Raw genomic sequence first — 24,034 nt, 5'->3', positions numbered from 1 at the left:
GGGCTCCCCGGAGCCTCCCAGTCTCTTGATCAAAGCATTCCGCTATTCTGATTTATTGCCTGCTTGGTGAGTTATTTTTTTTGCCTCTAAAGGAGACCTGTGTGTTCAGCCATTACTTTGCTCGGCGCTGCTCACAGGAATCTCCGACCCGCGGTGCTGTGGGGAGCCCCGCACTTGGGCTCCTCGCCTCTCGCCCTCGCTCCCGTCCCTCCTCCCTCTCTCCGCCCCTTCCCCCTTCTCTTTCTCCTCTCTTTCTTCCCCTCTCTCCCTTCTTTCGGCCGCCGTCTCCCCCGCGCCCTCCACGGGGCGGAGGGAAGCCGAGGAGGGGGAGGGAGGGGTTGGTGTCAATTTTTTTGTGTGGCCGCGGCCGGAGCCTGTGGCGGGCGGGCGGGCGGCGAGCGGGGAGACCCCGGCGCGGCAGAGCCATGGATGGCCCGACGCGGGGCCATGGACTCCGCAAAAAGCGGCGGTCGCGGTCGCAGCGAGACCGGGAGAGGCGCTCCCGGGGCGGGCTGGGGGCCGGCGCGGCCGGCGGCGGCGGGGCCGGCCGGACCCGGGCGCCCTCGCTCGCCTCGTCGTCGGGCTCCGACAAGGAAGACAATGGGAAGCCCCCGTCCTCCGCCCCGTCCCGGCCCAGACCCCCGCGGAGGAAGCGGAGAGAGTCCACCTCTGCCGAAGAGGACATCATTGATGGATTTGCCATGACCAGCTTTGTCACTTTTGAAGCGCTGGAGGTAAGGGGGACCCCCTCCCCCCGGTTTCCCTTTATGCACGACCCCACTCGGCTGCGCCCGGCTCCGCTACCTCCCCCGCCGCGCTCCGGTCTGTCTGGCTGTCTGTCTGTCTAGGCTGAGGTCTTATTGTTGGGGGGGAGAGCTGGGGGCGCGGGCAGACAGGCAGCAGGAGGGAATCGCAAAGCCGTGCCTGGTCTCCTCGTTTCCTCGTTCTCGCTCGCCTTTCGCCTGCGCCCCCTCCCTGCACCCCTTCCTCAGCAGATGGGCAGGGAGAAAGGGGTTCAGGCATCACAACAATGCGCCCCCCTCCACGGATAGCTCTGCCCCTACTCCTTCCTCCTCTCCCTCCCCAATCATGGCTTCTTGGCTGGTGGAAGTCTCTTTGCTGGGTTTGGGGCGCCTGTGGACCGTTCTCTGTGTGCTTTCTCCAGAACCATATGTCCGTGTGTGTGTGTCTGTATAGTATATACCTTTCCTGGTTCTGGGTGTCCTCGGGACTGGAGACTGATGGGGTTTTGTCTTTGGCCCCCCTTCCCTGCCTTTTTTTTTTTTTTTTTGGTGAAGCTGGGGAAGGGGGCGTTTTCTCTCGGTTGGGAGAAAGGAGGGAGGAGGGGAGAGAAGAGAGGAAAGGATGGAATCTCTCCCTGTATTCTATGTGGGGCTATTACAGAAAGGGTTAATTATAATATCTATACACATAGGAACATTTGTGTGTGTGTGTGTGTGTGTGTGTGTGTGTGTGTGTGTACACGAGCAGTTTGGTTAAAGGACGGAAAAAGGTACACCAGGGAAGACTGGTGGGAGGAGGAATAAAATCCTAGCTGGTATCTGAAGGGCTTGTCACTGAATTGTCCCTCTCCCTTTCCTTTTTTTGTTTTCTTTTCTTTTTCTTTCTGATTGGCTTTGTGTGTGTGTGTGTGTGTGTATGTGTGTGTGTGTGTATGTGTCTTTCTTTATTCCTTGGGCACCTGCAGCGTTCATTTCCAAATGCACATTTTCCTGCCAGCTACCGGCTCCTGGGGGGGGGGGGTAGACAGAGATTGTCCAGGGGCCTGGGGTAAACTATCTTTACCTGGAGGGATCAGATTTGGTGCTGGCATCAGTCACTGGCCTCTACAGATGTAACCCCCTTTCTTCCCCCCCACCTCCCTGTCCCCACCCCCAACACACCACACACACACAGAAGGCTTTGAGATTCTGCAGAGTTGGTCCCGCTTTCTTAAGCACAAAACCCAGATAGGAGTTGGTTTCTAGTATTTCATGCACCTGATGTGATGGTTTGAGGTTCCTGAAGGAAACTTTTCCCTTTCGCTTTGGTTTTTTTGCTGTTATTATGGTATTGTTTGAGATGATCAGATGGAAGCTTTGTTAATGACAGCTTAAATCTCACATGCAGTAACTGTACAGGTTTAGATTGCTGGTTCTGTGTGTGTGTTTGGGTGTCAGGTCTAAATATTTTTAAAAAGGAAGCCTTCCTGTCAGGGCTCTTCTTTTCTCTTTGAACTGCTTTTTGGTTGGGGTGGTGGTGGTGGTGGTGGAGGATGGTGCCCAGTGGTTGGGGAGGAAAGGAGGTTGGTGGTGGTGGTATTGGTGGCCATAGATTTTGATGTTAGAGATTGAATCAGTTGTCCTTTGGTTCTGGAACTTGTGATTATTGGCTAAAATGGATCTTACACAATTATTTTGAGTGTTGAAGCTCACCACTTATTAGGATAATTCTAACTGTGGCTTTAACTTTGCCAAGGTGGGAGGGTACTGTACAGTGTGACCTCTCTCTTGCTTTGAAGTAGTAATTGAAATGGCAGCATGTATTCTAATAGGAAATGCTGCCTAGAATTTGGTTCACCATTGCTATCTGTGGTTGATTTAGGACATTATTTGTAAGAGCTGGTTACAAGTGGTTCTGCTTTCTGCATGGTTATTCTGGGTTGCTGTGTGGCCCCTCACAGTAAGTTAAGAGGGGCCTGCATTTTCCCATGAACATTTTTGAAGGCCAAGTAAAGGTAGATAATGACTTAATGCAGTTTTTTTTTTATTGTTTCTACTTTGTTTAACAGATATTTGACTGGGCTTGAGATGTATACTTCTATCCATTTAGGTTTTGAGAGAAAATTTGCCCATTCTGGTTTCTTTGGAGTTTTAAAAAACTTTTAATTTTTAGAGAAGATCAAGTTCAGAGTGTAGCATTAATTAACATTCCTTTCCTTGCTGTGGTTATTTTTTCTGCTGCTTGTCCAGATTCAAAGCCCAGGTTACTTTGGTTAGCTGAATGCTGTGCTACCTTCATATTTAAATATCATCTACATATCTGTATGTAGGTTTAAAAGGTCTTTTTAAAAAGTTCCCTTAAAACTTTACAGAAAAATTTAAACATATACAAAAGTAGAGAGAACAGTATAATAAACTTTAATATTCCCAACACCCAGGTTCAACAACTACCAACTCATGTCTCATCTGTATCCCATCTACTCCCTGCTCCCAGATGGGATATGAGAAATAAGTAAATATTTCTGTATGTATCTCTTAAGTGGTAATAACTCAAAAAGAAAACCCACCAGAAAGTCTACAGTTCCATTATCACACCTAAATAAATTAACAACAGTCTTCTAATATTCTCAACTGTCCTGTCACTAATCACATTTAAGAGGCCTGGTTTTTGTAGGAAAGCTATAAATAAACTTTTCATATTAAAAACATGCAGTGGGGAATAAAAATCATCATATATGTCTGGTTCTGTGGGAAAAGTTGGATCCGTTTGCTGCTTATCACATTTGTGCGCCTGTTGGATGGTCAGACATACGTGTGTAGTGACTATTAAAACCTCTGGTGTCTCACTGTTATCAGTTTACAAGATTTACTGAACTATCACCACGAAATATGAGGATTTATTGGGAAATAGGCAAGTAAACTATGAACTTGGACAGAAATACATGTTAACGGAGTGCTTGTAAATGTTAGGAATTATTATAGATGCCAAGAGTTACCATAAGTACCTAATACGTTTTTGTGCCTTGTGTTTAGAAATGAAATAAGTTGTCACCACATATCCACCAGGGCTGCTGCTAGTATGATGTGATAAGAAACTAGAAATCTTGGCTTGCACAGCTAGGCTTGGAGCTTATGCTGGCTCAGAGTACTAGCCAGCAAACTGTGGAGGTGCGTACTTAGAATGTTAACGGGTTTATTTGACTCCATGATTTTGTCCTGAGTAGCTGATTTTGACTTCCCTTTTAAAAAAAGAAGAGGCTCCTAAGTCATGATGAGGTGTGCTGATAAAAACTGTTCCAGTTCAACTATGGTTTTACTGATACTGGAGTAAAAGCAAGAAACTTGCCTAATGAGAACCTGCATTTTTAAGTTCATTATTTTTCACTATCGTCCGATTTTTATTTAAGATGATGAAAACTATAGGAGTAGTTTGAGAAGTCCCACACTTTATAGGCAGTGAAACTGGCTTGAGGTGGTTTCATATTCTGCAGGGACACTTGTTGTGAGTAATTGTGCCCTGAAGTTCAAGTATATGATTGTGAAGAGTCTCATGATAGAAGATAAAGAGGGTAGGTGAGGAGGCTAAAGTTGAACATGGTGTTCTTTTGATTATGCGTTTGAGAAGCAGGATTACCATTTGGATATGATATTGTTTATTTGAATATTCTTTGAGTGATAGGTTGAGAGCGAATGTCCCCAGATACCAAGCCTCATTTCTTTTTTAAATGGCTTCCAGCCAATGAAGTCTAAATGGAAATGTTGGGGTTCTAGTACTGTCTGTACCCTGATGTGCCAGATAATACTGCCTTTCTGTTCTTATTTGGGTTTCTTTCTGTGTAGTCTTGATTAAGAAGCCACACGAACACCATGGCTGAAAATTTCACTTTGCAAATCCATCATTTCCCCTCCCTGTTATGCATTGGGTTTTAAGGGCAGTCTCTTTCTGTAAAACTGACCAAGGGAAGCAGAGATGAAGTTGGTGGGATTAGCAGACCGGAAGCCAGTTGGAGTTTTGCAGGCTTGTGAAAATGAAGGAAGACTTATTTCTGGTGGTTAGAGGATCAGACCAAGACTTTCATGTGGTCTTCATTTCCTAGTTGTTTCAGGGCTTACCTACACATTGGTAACGTAAATAGGCTGTGCAGAATTTGATGTACTTACAAGATACTGTAATTTACTATGGTCAAATCTCACATATTTCACTTGTTTAAAACATTAGTCATGTTCCTTGTATCAGCAAATATTTATGGAGTGCCTAGAAAGAGTGGAAAGAAACCTAAAATATATGTAGCGTCTTGAAGGAGTATATAGTTGATAAATTAAGTCCAGCACTTATAAAATAATTTTGGTGAAACAGGCGCTCGAATGTCTAATACCAACTAAGTGCAGTGAGCCTTCAGAGAAGGAGTAGTGAGATAGGCTGACCGTGTTCGAGAAGGCTTCTTGGTGAGGATGGGGTCTAGAAGGTTGAAGAAATTTAGATAGATAGGGAGTGGGCGATGGGGAGAGCAGTCTAAGGAGAGGGAATCCTGAGGAAGCACAGCAATGAGAGGATTGACAAGATGCTATTTGATTAGGGCTTGGGGGCAAGGAAGGGCTGGTAGAAATGAGTTAACAGAATTGTGTAAGCAGACACCTACGCAGACCCATGTTCCAAGCTTGGCCCTCCTAACTAGTTGACAGACTTTGGGAAGTTACTCTCTAAAAGCGTATTTTCTTCATTCCTTAGTTGAGAGGTTTAGACTAATTTTAGAGCAAAGGTACCCAAGATGGAAGGGAGCCTGGCTCTGCTGGATGTTCATAAGTTTTGTTCCAGATCAAAAAAAGTGTGATCTACCCTCAAGTCATTTTGGAACTTGAGGGGCAAGACAAAATTAAATGGGTGACTTGTTCTGCCAGAATGAAAGGTCTTTTTATTATGCAGATGTGAATTTTGAATATCAGAGAAGGCAGTGCGGATGTGCCTTATTTCCTAAACTTATTTGACCACAGGGCACTCTTACTCTTGGCATTGCAATCCATAATCCAATATGGGGAATGCTGGAAAAGATCTCCAAGGTCCCTTCCAGATCTTGGAACTTGGTGGTCTCTGAGTAAAGGGTGAGTGGGCTGGTGATAGACGACTTTGGACGATCAGGCCCAGAAGTTTGGAGTTGGAGTGGAGGCTGCTGCTTAAGTGGGAGTGCTGAGGGGAAGGGGGTTGAAAATAATGATGATTAGTCCACTTTTCCCCAGCTCCCTTGTGCTACCTAGTGTCAGTTCTTTCATTGATTGTTAGCAACCCCACCATGAGGTGAGTGTTGGTGAGTGATTCTCATTAATAGCCCTTTTGCTGTGATAGCAGTCCTGATGTAGCCATTCTGATGCCACCAAGCTGCCCTCCAGCCAGTGTGTTTTATTGTCTCTTTGTCCCTTCTGGTTTCCTGTATGGCTGCTTTTAGCAAGCTGGGAAAGAAGGTTGGATGACAGAGGACGTTGACGGTGATGTTAAAATAAAGGTTTCAGATTATTTGCCTTTTGCTCGCTTATGTATGAACTGTAGTTCAAGAAAGGTCAGAACCCTTCTCCCGTTACACAACCAGGGAAAGCTGTAGAGCTCTGTTTTCAGTGGATATTTCACTTTCTATCTTAGGAAGTTTTGGATGGGACTACAGAGTAAATGGGTCAGTTCCAGCATTTCACTTCTGAAAGTATGCATAGCCCTAGGATCTGAGGCATTTCTAAGTGGTGAGAAAGCTTTCATAAAAGGAAGAGTGGGAATAATGTGCTTGGTTATGAATTCTTCAGGTATTTTACTGTAGGTACTGAATTTGAGTATTTTACCGTACGAGGCAGGGCATCAGTTCAGGTGTATTTATGTGAGATGAGGTTGAAGATTGTGATATGATGGTTCCATGTGGCTTGTGTTACTTCTTGAGATCGACTACTTCACTTTTTTGGGGAGTTTGATAGGCTATAAATGAACCCATAAATTTAAAAAAATGAATCACAAAGTTAGTGATTAGCCTTTGATCCTCTGACAGTGTTCTCTTGAAAGGGGGTTAAAAAAAACCGTGAACATTCACCATGATTCAAGGAGCATTGAGAGTGATAAAGATTCTGTACTTCTATACAACAGTACTATGTACCGTGAAAATTAGTTTGAGAGAATGTTAGGATTGGATATGTCCCCAGACAAAATAATAGTTGAGGCCAGCTGTTAAGGAATAATTTAGGTCCCAATGGCTACAAGCTTTGGAAGCTTTTGGACAGAGGGTCTATAGCACTTTTTGTTGGGAGGTGTGTGGGTGTGTGTCCACTTGCAGAGGGTGGAGGATGGTGGGTTAGTGGCTTTACATTTTATTTTACCTCTATGCTGTGATTAGTCAAATACACTAAATGTAGCCTAATTATGTGAAGGTGCCTCATGCTAATTTTTTTTTCTTTTCAAGAAACAATTTTTTTTTCAGGTTTAGGATTGAGCCTAATATTCTGTAGATATAGGGAAAAAAAACTTGGTAATGGGATAGCAACTGTTCATTTGAGGAAGTTCTGGAAAAAAATGAGGTAGATTCTGAAATCAAGATTTGAAAACTCTCAGATAATTGAAGTTTGGAAGAACAAGATGGGAATTAAATTGGTGAAACCCAAGACAGGAGAGGATCAGAAACAATTTAGGGACAATTTTAGCTGGGTCAGAATTGTTTTTCTTATACAGTCTGCACCTGTTCCATGAGTAGATGCATGCAGATTTTTTTTCCCCCTTGGAAGAGGGGCATAGAATTTTAAGGCTGGTGGGAGACTGAATTTGTCTTTGTTCTTCCAGGTCTGAGCTGTGTTCTTCATTTTTTCTAACAAGCCTGCAGGGTAGGGGGCATGCTGTCAGTGAGTTATCATTGTTAAGGTCACAAAGAATAGGTCCTCTTTATGCTGTTAGTAACTGAGGAGGGGGAGAGTGGATTTCACATAGTTTGGGTGTCTTTGCTTGCTTAGGAGGAGACGAGGCAAGTGTGGGCCTCTGTCGCTCAATCATCTTTAGGTCTCCAGTTCTCTCCTTTGCAAGGTGACCTGTAACCTGAAAGCATGTGTCTTGCTGCTTTTCTTTGCAGGTGTTTATTTCACAGATGAGCGTATGTAGCTGTCTCATCGTGGGATCCATTTAGATTCTGTACCTACCCACTGCTTGCCTTCTTCCTTCCCTCCCTCCCTTTCTGCATCCCTCCCTCCCATCTTCCCTTCCTTCTTTCTTTTTTCCTTTACTGAGGTAGGACTCTCAATTATAAATGCAATTGCTAAAAGCTAATGGATTTAGGAAGTTGCAGATGAAGGTGGAAACTTTAAAATTCCACACTTTTATTATTTGAATTTCACCTGTCTGAAGGACTCTGATGTGAGGGTAAATTGCCTGCCACAGTTTTCTGGGCTGTTACAGCTCATCATTCTGATTTCTCATTCATATCTGAACTCCAGTTAGAATTTGCCTGAGCAGACACAAATTACTAACTGGTACATACAAATATATTTTTAAAGACTTGATTGTCAATCTTTTAGCTTGCCACTATACCTCATGGTGTCATATCTCCTTGGTACCTTTATTACGAGCCTTGGAAAACCCAAGTGCAGTAAAATGGAGTCACGAGAAGAGAAGGGGAAAGCCCACAGGCTATAAGTAGTGAAAAACGGCTAATGCAGTTTGGGATTCAGTTTTGGCAAAAAGCCTTAAAATTGCAGGTACTTTGTGACTGGTGTTAACGGAGGCATTTTGAAATGACCTGCGCTAGATGCAGAAGCACAGCCTCTGAAGACAGATTGTGACTTTTGGTTATATGGATGAAATCTGGTAACTCTTCCATTGGCAGGATATCTAAATCTGGGATAGGGTTTAAGACAATGCTAGGGTCAAGTTGTGATGATACCTGAGGGATGTCATCTTCTTTGTCCCCCCACACCTACCTGCCACTGTGACACAGCACCAACCTCCCGACCTCATTTTAGGTTTCTGCAGAGTTTCTGATGGCAGTGATATTTTAGAGCTTGAAAAGAGAAATTAAGAGTCCAGTATTGCAGTTATCCCTCAGTAGTTGGAATGAAGTAGAAATTTTTTGGTTGTTTGCTAGGGTCCCTGTTCAGTTATGCTTGCAGGCTAAAGGTTGCTGGCTAAAGGTGGTTCAGTGAATATTTTTCTTAGTAAAAGAAACTGAGTAAGAAAAGAAGTAAGGGGGCTGCCTGGGGGACTCAGCCGGTTAAGCACCTGCCTTTGGCTCAGGTCATGATCCGGGGCTCCTGGGATCGAGCCCTGCATCGGGCTCCCTGCTCAGCGGGAGGGCTGCTTCTCCCTCTCCCACTACCCCCCCTCCGTGTCTTTCTGTGCCAAATAAATAAATAATAAAAAAGAAAAAGAAAAGACATAGGGAAGAATGAAAATGTAAATGAAACAACGTTGGGGATTAGATTCCCACTTGTTTTCCAGCCACATGCTCGACAGTCCAGCTTCTGTTGACGAAAATAACGAAGTCCCCAGAATGTGCTGTTCTGAGAAATGATTTTGTATCATTCAAGTGAAATGGGCAAAAGGGGAAACAGGTGTGTGGTATTGTGCATTGCTGCATATTGTAAAGTTGGCTCCTTGCTCATTGCTTATGGGGATTTGATTACTTGTCAAAACTACATTTTGAAATTAATGTGCAGAGCTACATCTTTAGGAGTTGTTATCCTAAAGTTAGGACCTCAGCTTTTTTTAGAGCAGTCTTCTAATCCATTTCACTCCAGCCATTGTTGGCTGATGTGCTTTCCAAGCCAGGAGTGGTATTAGAGGTACAGATGCTGTCTTTAGTGATGTAGTTCTACCTCTTATTTTGCAAATGAAAACACAGCCCAGAGGGGTTAATTGACCTGCTCAAGATCACACTGGGAGTTACGGTTCTCACTGTTATCCACTGAAGCTAGGAGACCGCTTCTGCTTTGTAGTTGGATTCCCAAGGACTGGGAACCTGAGGAGGGTTTTTTTTTTTTTTTTTTTTTAAAGATTTTATTTGTTTGAGAGAGAGAGAATGAGAGAGAGAGCGCACATGAGAGCGGGGAGGGTCAGAGGGCGAAGCAGACTCCCTACTGAGCAGGGAGCCCGATGCGGGACTCGATCCCGGGACTCCAGGATCATGACCTGAGCCCAAGGCAGTCGCTTAACCAACTGAGCCACCCAGGCGCCCGAGAAAGAGGTTTTTTAAAAAGAAAAATAAGAATGCAAATGGAGACGAATGTCCATGATTATAAAGCTTCCTGTTTTTTTCTGAGAAATTTTCTGATTATTAGTATCAAGAACCTTCTAAAAGCATTCTGCTCCCTCCCCAGTGTATCACCCTGTAATTCATTGGCCTTTCTCTGTGGGTACATTAGTCTTTTCTAAACGACCTCCCTCTACTCCCCATGAAGAGGATGTAGATGAAAAAGTAAGTATTAGAGTGATAATGTGAGGTTTCCTCATTCTGGAATGTCCAGTGGAAAGATGCAGTAGTTATTTGGATATAAGATGACTTTAATATGGGCTATTTAAAATTGTAACGTTTTATTTGGATATAGTATTTTTCTTCAGCCTGGTACCCAGAGAAACTCAGAGCCACTTAATGGCATTGCTAGAAAAATATTTGAAGTGAATTTAGGAATATAGTTGAATTAAAGTCTCAACCAAACTTTTCTTCTGAAGAAGAAAGACTCAAAATATTAAATCCATATGACGTGTTGGCTAAGGCATCTTGCCTGTTTATTGCTGAACCAGAAAATTTATAACAACTGTTTGTCATGTGTATATATTTATAGCCATTTATATAATGAAAAGAAGTTTTCATGAGATTGTAATAACATATCAAGATGGATGTAATTAAAACAGAAGCAGATTGACACCCTGAATTAAATGCAAACCATAAACCAGGATACCTGAGCATTGTGCCTCACATATTTGCTGAAGGGGGCAGTCAGCCAAATATGCAAATAAAAAGACATTGATGAATTTCCCTGGGTGTGTGTGTGGTTGCAGAGAACCCAACTATTTTATTAATCTTTTATCAAGCATTGTTTAGGTTTGCAGCAGCAATGGAATGTATTAATTTGGCAGACCAAATAGCTTAGGACCAGAAAGTAGGAAATAATAAGGAGACATGATTGATACACTGCTATAAATAACACATGCTACTGACAAAGGGGCTGAGTAATCTTTAGATCTGTGCTTGATGTCATTAATGGAGTTGTTAAACCAGGGTGTTTGGGTTGAACTTCAAGCAGGGAGGCTACCTCCCATTTAAAATGCCGACCTATCTCTAGTGACACTCTGAACTGTTACGTTAACAAAATTGGTGTAAATCGAATTTTTATAAATTGGATCAAATGCACCAAGGGAATCTTACTGTGAAAAAGACGAGTCTTTAAAAAAAAAAAAATCAAGTAGAGTACTCCTCTCTGCAGGGAAGCTGGGATTTTGGTAGCGTGGGTCTCTTTAGATGGGCATTGCTTTCCTTGTGACACTTTTCTGCATGTGTTCCCTGTGTTCCTGGAAGAAGGTGACTGTGAGATTTGCATTTTCTGTTCAGGTTTCATACCTCACTTGGTCGGTGCTTCCAGGAATAATTTGATGGTGATTTGAATAAGCCCGCATCATTCAGATATCAGAGGGTGGTTTTCAAGTGTCCTAAGGAGGGCTTGCGGCTCTGAATATGGAATATGATTTTCCTATCTGTTCCTTAGGGGAGTCCAGGGATGTCATAACCACTTCAGAGTCATGATTGTATAGAAACACCCTACCTATAATTTTTCGATACGACAGTTCAGTTTTAAAATTGTAAAGATGCCAAATGCAGGGCTGTATTGTTATTAGGGAAGTCGGTGACATCTGTTATATCTTGTTAACCAGGGGAGGAAAATGCTTTAATCAAAACATCTAATTATGCCCTCTCAACTGATGAAAGATCTTTTGCTAAATTCTTGGAATTGGCCTTAATGGAAGAAGCTGGCCTCTACAGAAACTGTGAAGTAAATTTACTCTTTTTATTTTGAAAAACTCTTATCCTTCACCATGGTGACATAGGATGTTTTCATTTTGTCAAATTGCTCTTATACTGTATGTTGAAAATAGATATTTTCAGAAGTTGTCTAAGCGAGCATGAAGTTTTTGTGTTTGTCGTCCTCCTCACCCCCCCCCCCCCCGCCCCCATAGCATATGAGGCCCCAGAGGGAGTTTATATGTCCAGAGGTGAGCCTAGGAGGAGATGTGGTGGCTCAGAGCCACAGGGGGGTGGGGGGGGTGGGGGGGGGTGGCGAGCAAATGATAATTACAGGTGAGAGGCGGGATAATTCAGCCTCTGTTCTGAGAGGTGCGATTTCACACCTGAATGTGGTAACTTGCTATGTTAGACAGTTGTGTTCTTTAAAATTTGTTTTATTAGTCTAATATAGAACTGGACCAGATTGTTCCAGGTCACTTTTAGTTGAAGGAACATAACTGTTTTTCAATATTGATTCCAGAAGTATTTCCTGCATTTAAGAGTAGTTTCATACCATACAATATTTGAAAATACGAGAAACTGTTTAACTCAGCCTATCTACACCACTTCTAGCTTCCGCGATCACTTCTTAAAGAATGACAATGCGGCTTACTCATTCAAATCAGTCATACTTCAAAACCTATCCAATAAAACCATCCTTTTATCTGTATTTCAAACCATAATTAATCTGCAGCTATTTTGTTCCCAGAATCACAGATGATGATGATGATAACATTTATTGATAGTCTTAATGTGGGATATGGATTAGGTCAGAGAAATGCTTTATATTTTAGCTTTGAGAGTATTTCGTTATTTTGAAATGATTTTCCCATGGATTGAGATCTTGGGGCCCCGGCCTAAAGAAGTTTTTGAAGCATTGACCATGACACAATGTACTCTGTGTTTTATTTGGGATCTGGTGGGAAGTTCAAGTGCTATTAATTTTTTCTTGGTCTGTTATATGCTCCATAATGGCTTATTGTGTATCACTTGGGAGTATGACTAGAACCTTGGAAAAGACAGCCAGAGTTTTTTTCCACTAAATTCCTAATATATTGTGTTATTTTCCTCTATTCTCTACCTTTAGCTTCTGTACTTTGCCTACATATATCATTTATATGAAGTTCTCAGAATTGTTGCTTCCGTTACTCAATAGTCCCTGCATAGTAGGTACTCAGTGCTTATTTACAGTTAACCTATTTATACAAAATGTCATGAAAAGACATTTTTGAAAAGGGAGCCACTGTTTACTGAGTATTTACCCTGGGCCAGGCATTGTGCTCAGAATTTCGCATTCACTATCTCTTTAGAGCTACCTCATGAAAAGAAAGAAAGAAAGAAAGAAAGAAAGATTTCCCTATTTTACAGTTGAAGAAACTAAAGCTGGGAGAGGTTCAGTCAGCTTGCCCAGGGTCAGTATGAGGGAGGCAGGAAATGCAGCAGTTTATACCTGACCTAAAAGTTTGTGTTCCTCGCCCCTTTCTACCCTTTTTCCTACAGGTTCATTTTGTGGGAGAGTTCCAGATGGGTCTCTGGTAGACCACATTTGTTCCTTGCTGCTGAAAATTGTCTTGGTTACAGAGGATTTTTCTAGATGTAATAATAGGATTTAGGGAGGGGAGAATACCTCACCATTTTTGGGGAAATTATTTTCTTTTTAAGTGCTGGAGCTCACAGTAGGTGGCTGCATCTGCAAGTATATTTGTTACTGGTTTTTTTTTTTTTTTCTTTCTCTTTCCCTCCCTCCCCCCACATTTCACTGTTTATCCCTGTATTAAAATCTGACCTTTTCCCAGGTCACATTGCTCAGGTAGATTTTAAGCCTTTGTCAAAGGCAAGGGTTCACGCTCATAGTGTTGAGGATTACTGTGTGCCAGTCCTTATACTAAATCCTTTCATATACTTAGCTCACTAATTTCATACCACAGCACCTTGAAGCAGAAGGGTAAAATTGGAGACAGGACTGGCACCCTCTCAACAGGTTACTGTGGGCATAAGCTTATTTTCTACTGTGGATTCCTCAGTATTTTGTCTTGTCTGGTTCTATTTATTCTAGGAAGTAACTTCTCTTGGCAGTAAAACAGACCTTACTGCTAGGTTTTTTTTTTTTGGTTTTTAACTGATAGGTACTCTGTTTTTCCTGATGGAAAACCATACTAAGTAGTTCTTTGCATTTCTTGATGTCTGTATCTTGAAGATACCTGGTGACAAATAGTGCATTATTTCCTCAGTCATTGTTTCCTGTCATTATTCTAAGCACATTTGCAAATTGTTCTCCCCCATTCCCCATTCTACCCTGTGGAGGTTTGTTTATGCTACAAAGGGTATGCTAATGACTATGACTGTTAGAGTTGCTTCTTAAGGAAATCCCAACTGTGATTAGAGTACTGTACTTTCTTGGGAAGCCCCCTCCTGTCCTCTGGGCCGAGATGGGCCTCACAAGTTCATGCTCTAGGACTTTAGGATTCAGACCTGGCTGATGACCCTCCCTTGAGGAGTAGTAAAACACACACATACACACACACTCATTTGGGCCTGAAATTTCACAAGATTTCTTGGTGAATTTGAAGATCAGTCAAGTTAAACACTTCTTTGAACAGTCTCTTTTATTTGAAGATAGGAGGCAGATTTTTTTCTTGGAACCATCATGCTCTGAGGCATGCAGTATTGCATCTCTTTCTCCCAACTGCTTCAGTGAGCACAGTTACGTTTTGCACATCCAAGATGGAAATACAGTAGACTTAGCTTTTAGCCCAGTTTGTGATTGTAGGGGAGACCCAAGTCAAAGCATGTCTTTTAGAATTTAACTATAAAAACCTGCTGTAATGGGAACCATACCTTCAAGTCCAGGGTTTTAAAAGTGATCTCTTACACCTGAATTTTATAGATTTGTAAAATATGAGTTTTGTATTACCTCTAGGGCCTGTCTCAGATTATGAACACTCACGTAGAAATTGTGTATTTTTTAACTTTTCCTTGTGTTGTTCCTTGCCCCTCTGGTGGTTTGTAATACACCCTAGTGATGTTTTCAATTAAGGGACTGGTAGAGATGGGTGTCGGTTTTGCTCCAGGACAGTGGGTGTCCTCTGTTTACTGTTTACAAATGAATATGACTTTAGCTTTCATGTTAGAGATTTCTACATCTGCTGCCCATATTTCATCCATACCCTTATTTCATTTAATATGGTGTACCTGGGATTAGGGACAGAGAAATAGGTGTGCTCAGGCTGATTTGGAAATTACACTGTTGAAACACAGCCTGTATGGCCATTGTAAAATGGTTAGTACTGCATATAATTGCCTTCCCAACGATGTGCTTTGTCATTACTTCCATCTTCCAAGAAGCTCTCCTGTAGTATGCTGACAGCAATGGCGTCATTAGAAAACATATGGATGTGCAAAGGCATTAAATTGTCTTTAGTTTAAGGATTAGATTACAGTGTTAGAGGATGGGTCACCACGCTTCTAGTCGATAACTCTTGTTTAGTTCCAGCACCGCTAGTCTGGATGCTGTAGATTTGGAAGGGTCCTGTTGACTTGTTTGCTTAGTGTATTTTATATCTTCCCTGCAGTTTTGAGGTCTTTAGCTGTGCATAATACCTCCTCCCAGTATTGTAGCCGGTTGGCTTCTCTGGAGTGTTTCTTCCAACTGTTCATGCCTCCTGCAGAGTTCTCTAGGATACTCCCTCCACCTCTGTTTCCCTGTGTGTAAGGTCATTGGATGAAAAAAAAGATGAAGTAGTGGAGTCAGGAAGCCACAGGTGGCTGCCATGTTACCCAAATTTATATCCTCTGTTGTATAACATCTGTCTCCACATGAGTCCTGAGGCCACCATCCTTCTTCTTTACCCTCCAACCCCCTTGGAAGTGGTGAGAGGCAGGTTCCAGAGGCCCAGGGACCATGTGACAGGGCATGGAAAGAGACACCCTCCAATCAGCCCGTGTCCCGTGGAGTTGGAATTTTTTCCCCTGGCCATTCTTACATGCCTGCTATTTGGTTGTAGATATTTTAGGGATGCAGCAGTTCTGGGACATGGAATGCTTTGAATTTTCAGGGTACTTGATGCAGCTGTCAGTGACTAGTAAGTGAAATCACAGAATGGAAAGTCATTCATCAAATTTAATGTTTCCCTTTGGAGTCTAACAGAAATAATGTAGACTGGGAGAGTTTCTGAGCAGTAAATGACTTTGGAGATCATTTGGTCCGTGGTTTTGGGCACCTTGGAGCGGGGGTGGGGGGAACGCTGAATCAGCTGAGGGGAGGCCCTGACCTCATTTAAGCAGAGCTCCACCTTTACCTGTTTTACGTATTAGGGTAAGATTCTCTTTGGGAAGTAAAAGGTATCTGGATTCTTTCGTTTATTCTCTTATTCAAGAAATGTTTTATCAGTCACTTCTAGGTGCTAGGGAGGCACTGTTGTAGGCACAGGGGATGATATGGTGACTAAGAGAAACAGATACCTGCTGTAGTAGAGCTTATAGTCAGTCCAGCAGGGTGGGGGACATACTGTCAGTCATAAAAACGTAAATGTATTGGGTGGAGATGGGTGTTTTAAAGCAGGATAAGAATATGATAGTATCGGGGCGCCTGGGTGGCTCAGTCTGTTAAGCGGCTGTCTTCAGCTCAGGTCATGATCCCGGGGTCCTGGGATCGAGCCCCACGTCGGGCTCCCTGCTCAGTGGATAGCCTGCTTCTCCCTCTCCCTCTGCCTGCCTCTCTGCCTACTTGTGCTTGCTCGCTCTCTCTCTGTCAAATAAATAAAATCTTTAAAAAATGTGATAGTATCGTAGGTGTTTGCAGGTGTGCAGGTAGTTCCTCTCTGCAGAGGTGGTATCTGAACAGAAACTTTCAGGAAGTGAGGGAGCAAGAAATGTGGAGAGTCAGGGGCAGAGGATTCAAGGAGAGAGGGAAGGCTTGAAGGGAGGAGTGGCTTGGTTTGAGGGGAGCTGTAGGAGGCCATGGGGTGGCCAGAGTGGGGCAAGTGAGGAGGAGGGGGCAGAGACGAGGGAGGGTGACTGAAGAAGTTTAAAAACAGCTGAAAACAATTGTCCAAAGCCCTCATTTCCCAACTGAAAAAAAGTCTTTGAACTTTCCCATGATCACCCAGCTGGTATTAAAACAAGCCCAGATCTAGAACTCACATTCACATCTTATATTCCCTTATGGGAGCTTCCCATTGTACCTTGCTGCCGCCGTTGGTGGTGGGATGTAGGAGCCGTGGGACATCTGATTTGGAGACCAGAACACTTGGTGTCTCCTCTCCTGTTTATCGGTATGCTTCTTCTGAAAGACATGCTTCAAGAATATACAGAATGCCGGGGCCCAGTCATGATCAGTTGGGAAATAGCTTTGTTCTTCAGTGCCAGAATCCACCATCATTTGGGTCATTGCTTTAATAACAACAATGATAATAATGGCTAATATTTATCAAGGGCAGTGCACGTGATGTTCATTGTACCCAGAACATTATCACATTTAACCCTCACAGCAACCCTGTAACAGGGAACATATTCCTCATTTAGAGATGAGGAAGCTCTGGTTCAGAGAAGTAGAGTAACTTCCCCATGGTCGTGTGGCTAGACTGTCTGATTCCAGGTCTGCCTCTCTGGGCTGGTCTCTGATAAATTTTCCCTGGAATATGCTTTCTCCACCCCATCTGAGGATGGTTCTAGAGCTGAGCGCTGGGAGTATTATTGTCTTGTCACAACCCTCTTTCATGTCTGCAAATGCCTGATTATATAGAGGATTTCACAGCCAGTCTGGCTCAGTCCTGGCAACCCTGCTTATTGTAGGTGGATTACTGGTTAAGCAGATACCTTCAGTCTTTCTGAGCTGAATTTGGAGCATTTTTCAAGACTTGTACTGTGAAGTGTGTTAACAGAATTTAGGCCAGTGTTTTCAAGTCAGCCGACCCAATTGAAATGGTCTTAATTTTGTTCTCCTCCAGTGAAGTAAAAGCCCCAGACACCACTAGTGACTATACTCCTTAGGAATGTAAAAATCATCTTTTTAGTACTTGTGCTTTTGAGGACAAATATATGGTAAGTTTGCTTTAAAATATAGTTGTATAAAAATATGTATATATGTGTATATAAAACATAACATAACCAACGCCCATGGACCCGCCACTATCTTTAACAAACTTAGGCATTTTACCATACTTAAAATTGCAGGTTATTTTTAGTGTGTACTGTCTGAAGGGGAAGCGAGTCAACTGTAAGGTTTAGAGCAGAGGATTCTTTAAACTTAACTGCATGTTAGAATCCCCTGGGGAGCTTTAAAAAAAAAGTCCCCATACCCATGGGAGGGTGGAGGGAGCCCCTACCTCATCATCAGAACTTTAAAAAGCTCCCCAGGAGATTCTGTTGTGCAGTCAGGGTAGAGATCCTCTGTCTGGAGGAAGGTGGCCGTTTTTCTTCACTGGGTTTTCTCAGATGCCCAGTACCAAGCCACGTGTACCAAGTCTTTTTCATTTTCTCTAATGAACTTTTTAATGTGGTCTGCTCTCCCAAGATTCTGAGGGATGATGTCCTGGGGTGCTCCTCTCCTGATGCCATCTTCCCCCCTTATCCCCCTGAGATAAACTGGGGATACGTTTACATATTTTGTTAGAATTTAGAGACTAGGAATGAGGCATTAGAGAGGGGACTGAGACATCAGAAATGTTGGGAGCTACGGTTGCGACTGGGTTGAGCTGGAAGTTCTTATAAAACTGCCTTAGGGGCGCCTGGGTGGGTCAGTCCTTAAGCGTCTGCCTTCCGCTCAGGTCATGATCCCAGGGTCCTGGGATCGAGACCCACATCGGGCTCCCTGCTCCGCGGGAAGCCTGCTTCTCCCTCTCCCACTCTCCCTGCTTGTGTTCCTTCTCTCGCTGTGTCTCTCTCCGTCAAATAAATAAATAAAAATCTTAAAAAAAAAAAACAACTGCCTTAGAAGTCATTGGGGACCCAGGGTTTCATTTAGAAAACCTGGAGTCACCTGTATCTTTACAGGAAGGCTCTGAGCCATCGATGGCAGATGAGAGCTTTTTGGCCAGAGTCACAGCTTTATCAGTCTTTTGTGGGTTAAGGTATATAGTAAGGTATCTTCTGCCAACAGAGTAGCCAGCTCTCTGTGGACACATCTGAGGCTGTGACATTTTTCAGAAGTATTGCCAACTCTCAATTATTTGGGGCCTAATTATCTCCTGTGGGCCTTAGCTTTCTGGGACACCCACACCCCATCCAGTGTACCCATACCCCTTCTGCCCACTCATTCATTCAATAAATGGTTGTTAGTTTCTCTTTGTGCCAGGCACTGTTTTAGCCACTGGGGTTTGTCAACAGAGCCCCTGACGTCAAGGAATGACATTCTGTGGGGGAGAGGGGTGTTAAATTCTGCTGTCACATTGTCCTTTGGTGTGTCTAACAGAGGAAATGATGTGGTGGAGCTGTAATCCTCCTTTAGAAGAGCTCTGGGGGAACCATTTGGCAGGTAGGAAGCGTTTTTGCCTAATTTGGCTTAAATTAAGTTTTTTGGTTCTTAAAATCATTTTGGTTACAAATGCTTTCACAAATTATTTCTTCAAGAGAGGCCAAATGCTGGGACGTTCAAGTTTGGAGGGACTTTTGGAATCAGTTGAATTTTATCAGTTACCAGCTTAAAATGAGAATGAAAAAGATGTACAGGGTAAGGTTCAACCTTAGGGAAGATACCGAAAAAATAATGATACTCAGCTCTTTTTCTGCTTCAGGGGGAATCCCCTAATCCACTTGTGTGCTTGTAAGTTTGAAGGAAAGGAAGGCAGAAAGGGAAAGTTTATTTCTAGGTCTCTATACTGGGCCAGGCTTTCAGGTTACTTTCCCTGGGAAGACTTAATCAGAAGTGAAGCTTAAATCTGTCACCATTTCCCACAGCCATCAGGGAATTGGGCACTGATGAATACCTTTGGATCCCTGTTAGAGGGAATGCATTAGAGATGATTTTTGGAGTCAGTCAATAAACTGGATCTTGAGAAGAAAATACATAAAGTTTGAGGGAGAAAATACTGACAAAGAAATCTTACAGCTTTGGGTTAAGTGGAGGAAGAAAACAGTGGTAGAAATGATTTCCTTGCTGCATCATTGTCTTTACCAGCCATGGTTGTTGACTAAAGAGGCAAAAATAAATCTCATCATATAAAGAACTCCTTATACCTGTAAGCTCTTTGAAAAGAATCATCTAAAATAATAAGAAGGCAAATAAAGTTTTATAAGCTTTTGGATTGCTAAAGTAGACTTTGACTTTAGTGTATGAAAGGGTGGGAAATGAGATTTTTTTGTTCTTGTTGCTCAGGGGATAAGAATGCTTTCTTTTTCCAGTTTTGGCTTTCCTGGGGGTGGGGGTCTTAGAGATCTGTGGGTCCTCCAGGACTGTGTGTCCAGGTGCATAGAGTCCAGTACTTTTGTGTACCTGCCCACAGGGACTTATTTTTGGAATAAGGGCAGGGACTTTCTGAGAGTCTACGGAAGTGAAGATTGTACCAGAACTCTTAAAGAGCTCTAAGATCTTTTTGTGTCTCCTTTGATCAGGAAGGCTATGAAAGTACATGTCAACTTTATCTCCACCATCAACTCAGTATTGGTATATTCGATAATAATAATAATGAGAACTAGTATTTGTTGAGTACCTGCTATGTGCCCAGGTTTTGTTCCAGTTGCTGAAATCGCTTTGTGTCATCCTCACACAAGGGTTCTGTGTGGTAGGTATGAACCCTGTTTTGTAGGCGAGGAAACAGCTGCAGAGTTTACACCCAAGGTCACACTGTGTGTGAGTGGTGGACCCCATGCATTGTGGCTTTAGAGCCTGACTTGAACCACTGCACCACAGGACTAAATAAATCCTTCAGTAGTGTTTTATTCAGATGCTGTTTTTTTTTTTTAATGGGGCTTTTGACCCTTTCTTAATCCCTCCCCCTCTTATGCATGATTTCAGAGGTGTTAGTACTCCCCCTTAGGCTGTCACCTTATTACATTACAGATGAGAAAATGGAGATCTAGAAAATTACGTAACTGCTCTGTGTGACCTAGTGAGTGAGTGGTAGGACTGGGTGTGCAACCCAAGTTGTCTAATATATAGGTCATTGGTTTTGCCACTGTGCTATATTGCTTCCATTAAAAAAATTTTTGAACTGAACTAAAAATTTACAGATTTAATTTGTGTCACTCCTGTGGATGAACTAAATTAAAATAGCTAGGTACTGTGTGATTCTGCCCTAGGGAGGGGGGTGGTAGGCATTTTAGAGAAACTAACATTTGCCTGTGGGGTTATCTGACCTACTCCTGAGGACGTGTCTCTCTAGCCTTTGGTAGGCTTACTTAAAAAAGTGGAGCGAAGAGCTGTCCTCAGACTTGAGTTTTCTATGATCTGAGGATTCGTGGAAGGGCAAGTGTTTGTTTTTTCTTTTTTTTAGATTTAAATTAGTTGTATCCCACAGGAGGGTAAAGTTAAAAAAAGACCTAAAGAAAAAAAAGAAAAAGACCTAAATGCAAGCCTTCTTTAGTTACTTTTCCTTGTCTGGCAAATAAGATTTTAAAAAGAGGGTGGATAGACCCACCTTGATTGTTGGTGTTTGGCTTTTTGTTTTTGTTTGTTTTTTTCTTTGGGTCCTGTGATTCCTTTTGTTGTAACCTCTTTCCTTGGCTAATGCTTTGTTTAAAAACAAGTGCTCTGGTATTCTAAAACAAATTATCCAGCAGGCTCCCCGATTGTGCTCTCAGATAAAAGACCCCAGGGTAATGTCTATCTTTGAATTGCTGTTGTCTGTGCATGCCCAAAAGCAAAATTCAGTTTACTGCAGTGCTTCCCACCCAGATTAATGTGGTTATCTAAAACTAGAGAATATGAATTTGAAAGCAGAAATGTGCATTGTGTTTAACCCTTCAGGGGCGCCTGATGGGAATCTGGTCTATAGTGAGTAGCAGTTTTGTCTGGGGTTAGAAACTTTGAGCTCCAGTTGTCTTTGAGTTTTTAGCTAAATGACTTTTAGCTAAAGGACTTTAGTGTCCTAAACTTCTGGGAATCTAAACTTTCAGTGCCACAACGATGATAATGAGAGTAGGGGCAGGCTCCCAGAGGTGCTGTGCAAAAGCACAGGTTCAGATTTTGTCAATGACCCTAGATCCCAAGTGGCCACAGACGAGCAATTTGATTTCACAGGTTCTGTTCCAAATTTTCAGGATGAGGTTCCCAGTACGAGTAACTTAGTGATTATAACTTAGTATCAGTCTCTTTTTAGGGGAGATGTTATAATTGTGGGGAGAATATTCATGAAAACCTTAGCCAAGTGTTTTTTGTATTTGATGAGAGCACCGTTTGTTACTTAAAGCTTCTATAAAACTTTCCTAATAATTACACTTTGTCACCCACCTTGGGTATAGAGAATCGGGATGGGGTGGTTTCAGATTGTTGGGAAACACAAGTTCTTCCTGCCTTGTGCAGTGGTTTCGAAACCCCGCGTTGCACATGTTCACCCCCAGGGTAGCTTGTTAAATGTACAGATTCCTGGGCGCTCTTCCTGATCTACTGAAAGTTAATCCCTGCTGTGTGGCCCTGGCACATGGTTTTAACACAACCCTTCCCCCCCCCCCCCGCCCCCCGCCCCTGGGGTTCTTTTACAGCAAGCCCCCTGCACAGAAGTTTTGGAATCGCTATTTTAGAACATATTTTTGAGTGTTTTCTTGGGGCATCAGTAATGGTAGTGGTTTAAGATAATTTCTGTGCTACCAAACCTCTTCTGAAAATAAAACACTCATGCCTATTAGGTTTTAAGACCTTATATATTGTGAAGTAGAACACATCCTGAAATAAGTATAGTGTACAGCTCAATAAAATATCATGAACACCCAAGTAACCAGGACCCAGGTAAGGAAATAGAACATTGCCAAAAATATTTGATTTTTATTACGTTCTTCAAATTTACGCTTCGATCACTTCTCTTCAAATCCCCCATATTAGGCATATAAGTAAAAGTTGATAGAACACTGTAATAAGGTACAAATGAAAAAAAGCATTCTTTCTGTACTAGTTCTTAATCATTCTCATTTCTGTAAGTTTTGGTAATGTTAAGTTTGTGTTGCTTATCTTTGTTTTGTTTCAGCCTTTAAATCAGTTCCTGACAGTGACTATTAACGCTTTCAGTGTATATCAAGATTAAGCTCTAAGGTTCTATCTTTTCTGAAATCTAATTCACTGAAAATATTCTCATGATAGTTTTGAAAAATGTCTAAAGACAGATTTCCAGCCCTGGCAGTTAGGACTCTAGTAAACAAATGAGTCTTGTCATTACTGCCCTGGTAGGCCTGGTACACCTGTCTCAGTAGCCAAATGTCTTCATCTTGGTACAGGAGGAAAGGTGGCTTCTTAGTTAACCAAAAATAAAAGAAGTCCCACCTTCCTCTTTCCACCCTAGAATAATCTCTCCTCCAGATCCTTTCCATTCAGAGCATTTAAAAACCAAAGGTAATGAAGTTAGCCCAGGGCTTTTTCTGTTTCCTTTTCCTTTTTTTTTTTTTTAAAGATTTTGTTACTTATTTATTTGCCAGAGAGAGAAAGAGAGAAAGAGCACACAAATAGGGGGAGCGGCAGGCAGAGGGGGAAGCAGGCTCCCCACAGAGCAGGGAGCCTGAGACGCGCAAGACGCGGGGCTTGATCCCAGGACCCTGAGATCATGACCTGAGCCGAAGGCAGATGCTTAACGACTGAGCCACCCAGTCGTCCTTCCTGTCTCCTTTTTCTTTTGACACTTAAGAATCATTAGATTCTTAGTGGGACAAGTTCTGGCTGTATTAATAAACAGCAAGGTTGCTTGTTTTCTTTGGAAGGGGATGCTTATGGTAAAGGGACCTGGAGCAAGCCCCGTCCATGTGCTGCGTTCGCATGAAGGGAGAGAGCTGTCCTCTGCTGCAGGCCGTGGTGGTTAATAATTATGAGCCAGTGGCTGCACATCTGTACTTCCCTGGCAGGCACGTGGGTTCTGTGGCTGTGAGAGCTGCCCCCTCCCCCCTACCTCACACTCCTCCATTCTGGTTATCTCCAGTATCAACTGAACAGGTGACAAGACTCCAATCACCCTGCCTGAATGGCTTTCCATCTTTCCAAAAGTACACCAGAGGCTTGTTTTGTTACAGTACATTGATTAAATAAATATTCCTGTGTTCACAAAGGAACTGAAATCTGTTATGGCACTCTGCAGTTATCTGTCCATTAGTAGCAAAGAAACTGCTGCCCGTTTTCTCCCCTCCCCCCTCCTTTTTATCCTCTTCATCAGGCAGATTCTCAGAGGT

The 24,034-nt window shown here is 42.7% G+C and overlaps 1 protein-coding gene across 4 annotated transcripts in view; it reads left to right on the top strand.

Moving 5' to 3' along the window:
* The first annotated feature begins 394 nt into the window (after positions 1-394).
* Positions 395-24,034, top strand: part of AUTS2 (activator of transcription and developmental regulator AUTS2) — a 1,115,275-nt gene continuing 1,091,635 nt past the window's right edge. For all 4 annotated transcript variants that reach the window (XM_027609950.2, XM_027609948.2, XM_027609949.2 and 1 more), the window contains exon 1: positions 395-734. In XM_027609950.2, coding sequence (XP_027465751.1) covers positions 426-734 — 309 coding nt within the window. In that variant the 5' untranslated portion in view covers positions 395-425. The remainder of the gene's footprint in view (positions 735-24,034) is intronic.

This window comes from Zalophus californianus, chromosome 10 (assembly GCF_009762305.2).
Source record: "Zalophus californianus isolate mZalCal1 chromosome 10, mZalCal1.pri.v2, whole genome shotgun sequence".
In the NCBI taxonomy this organism is placed as follows: domain Eukaryota; kingdom Metazoa; phylum Chordata; class Mammalia; order Carnivora; family Otariidae; genus Zalophus; species Zalophus californianus.
Note: the sequence above shows the minus strand (reverse complement) of the source record. Positions and strands in the feature narration are given on the sequence as shown.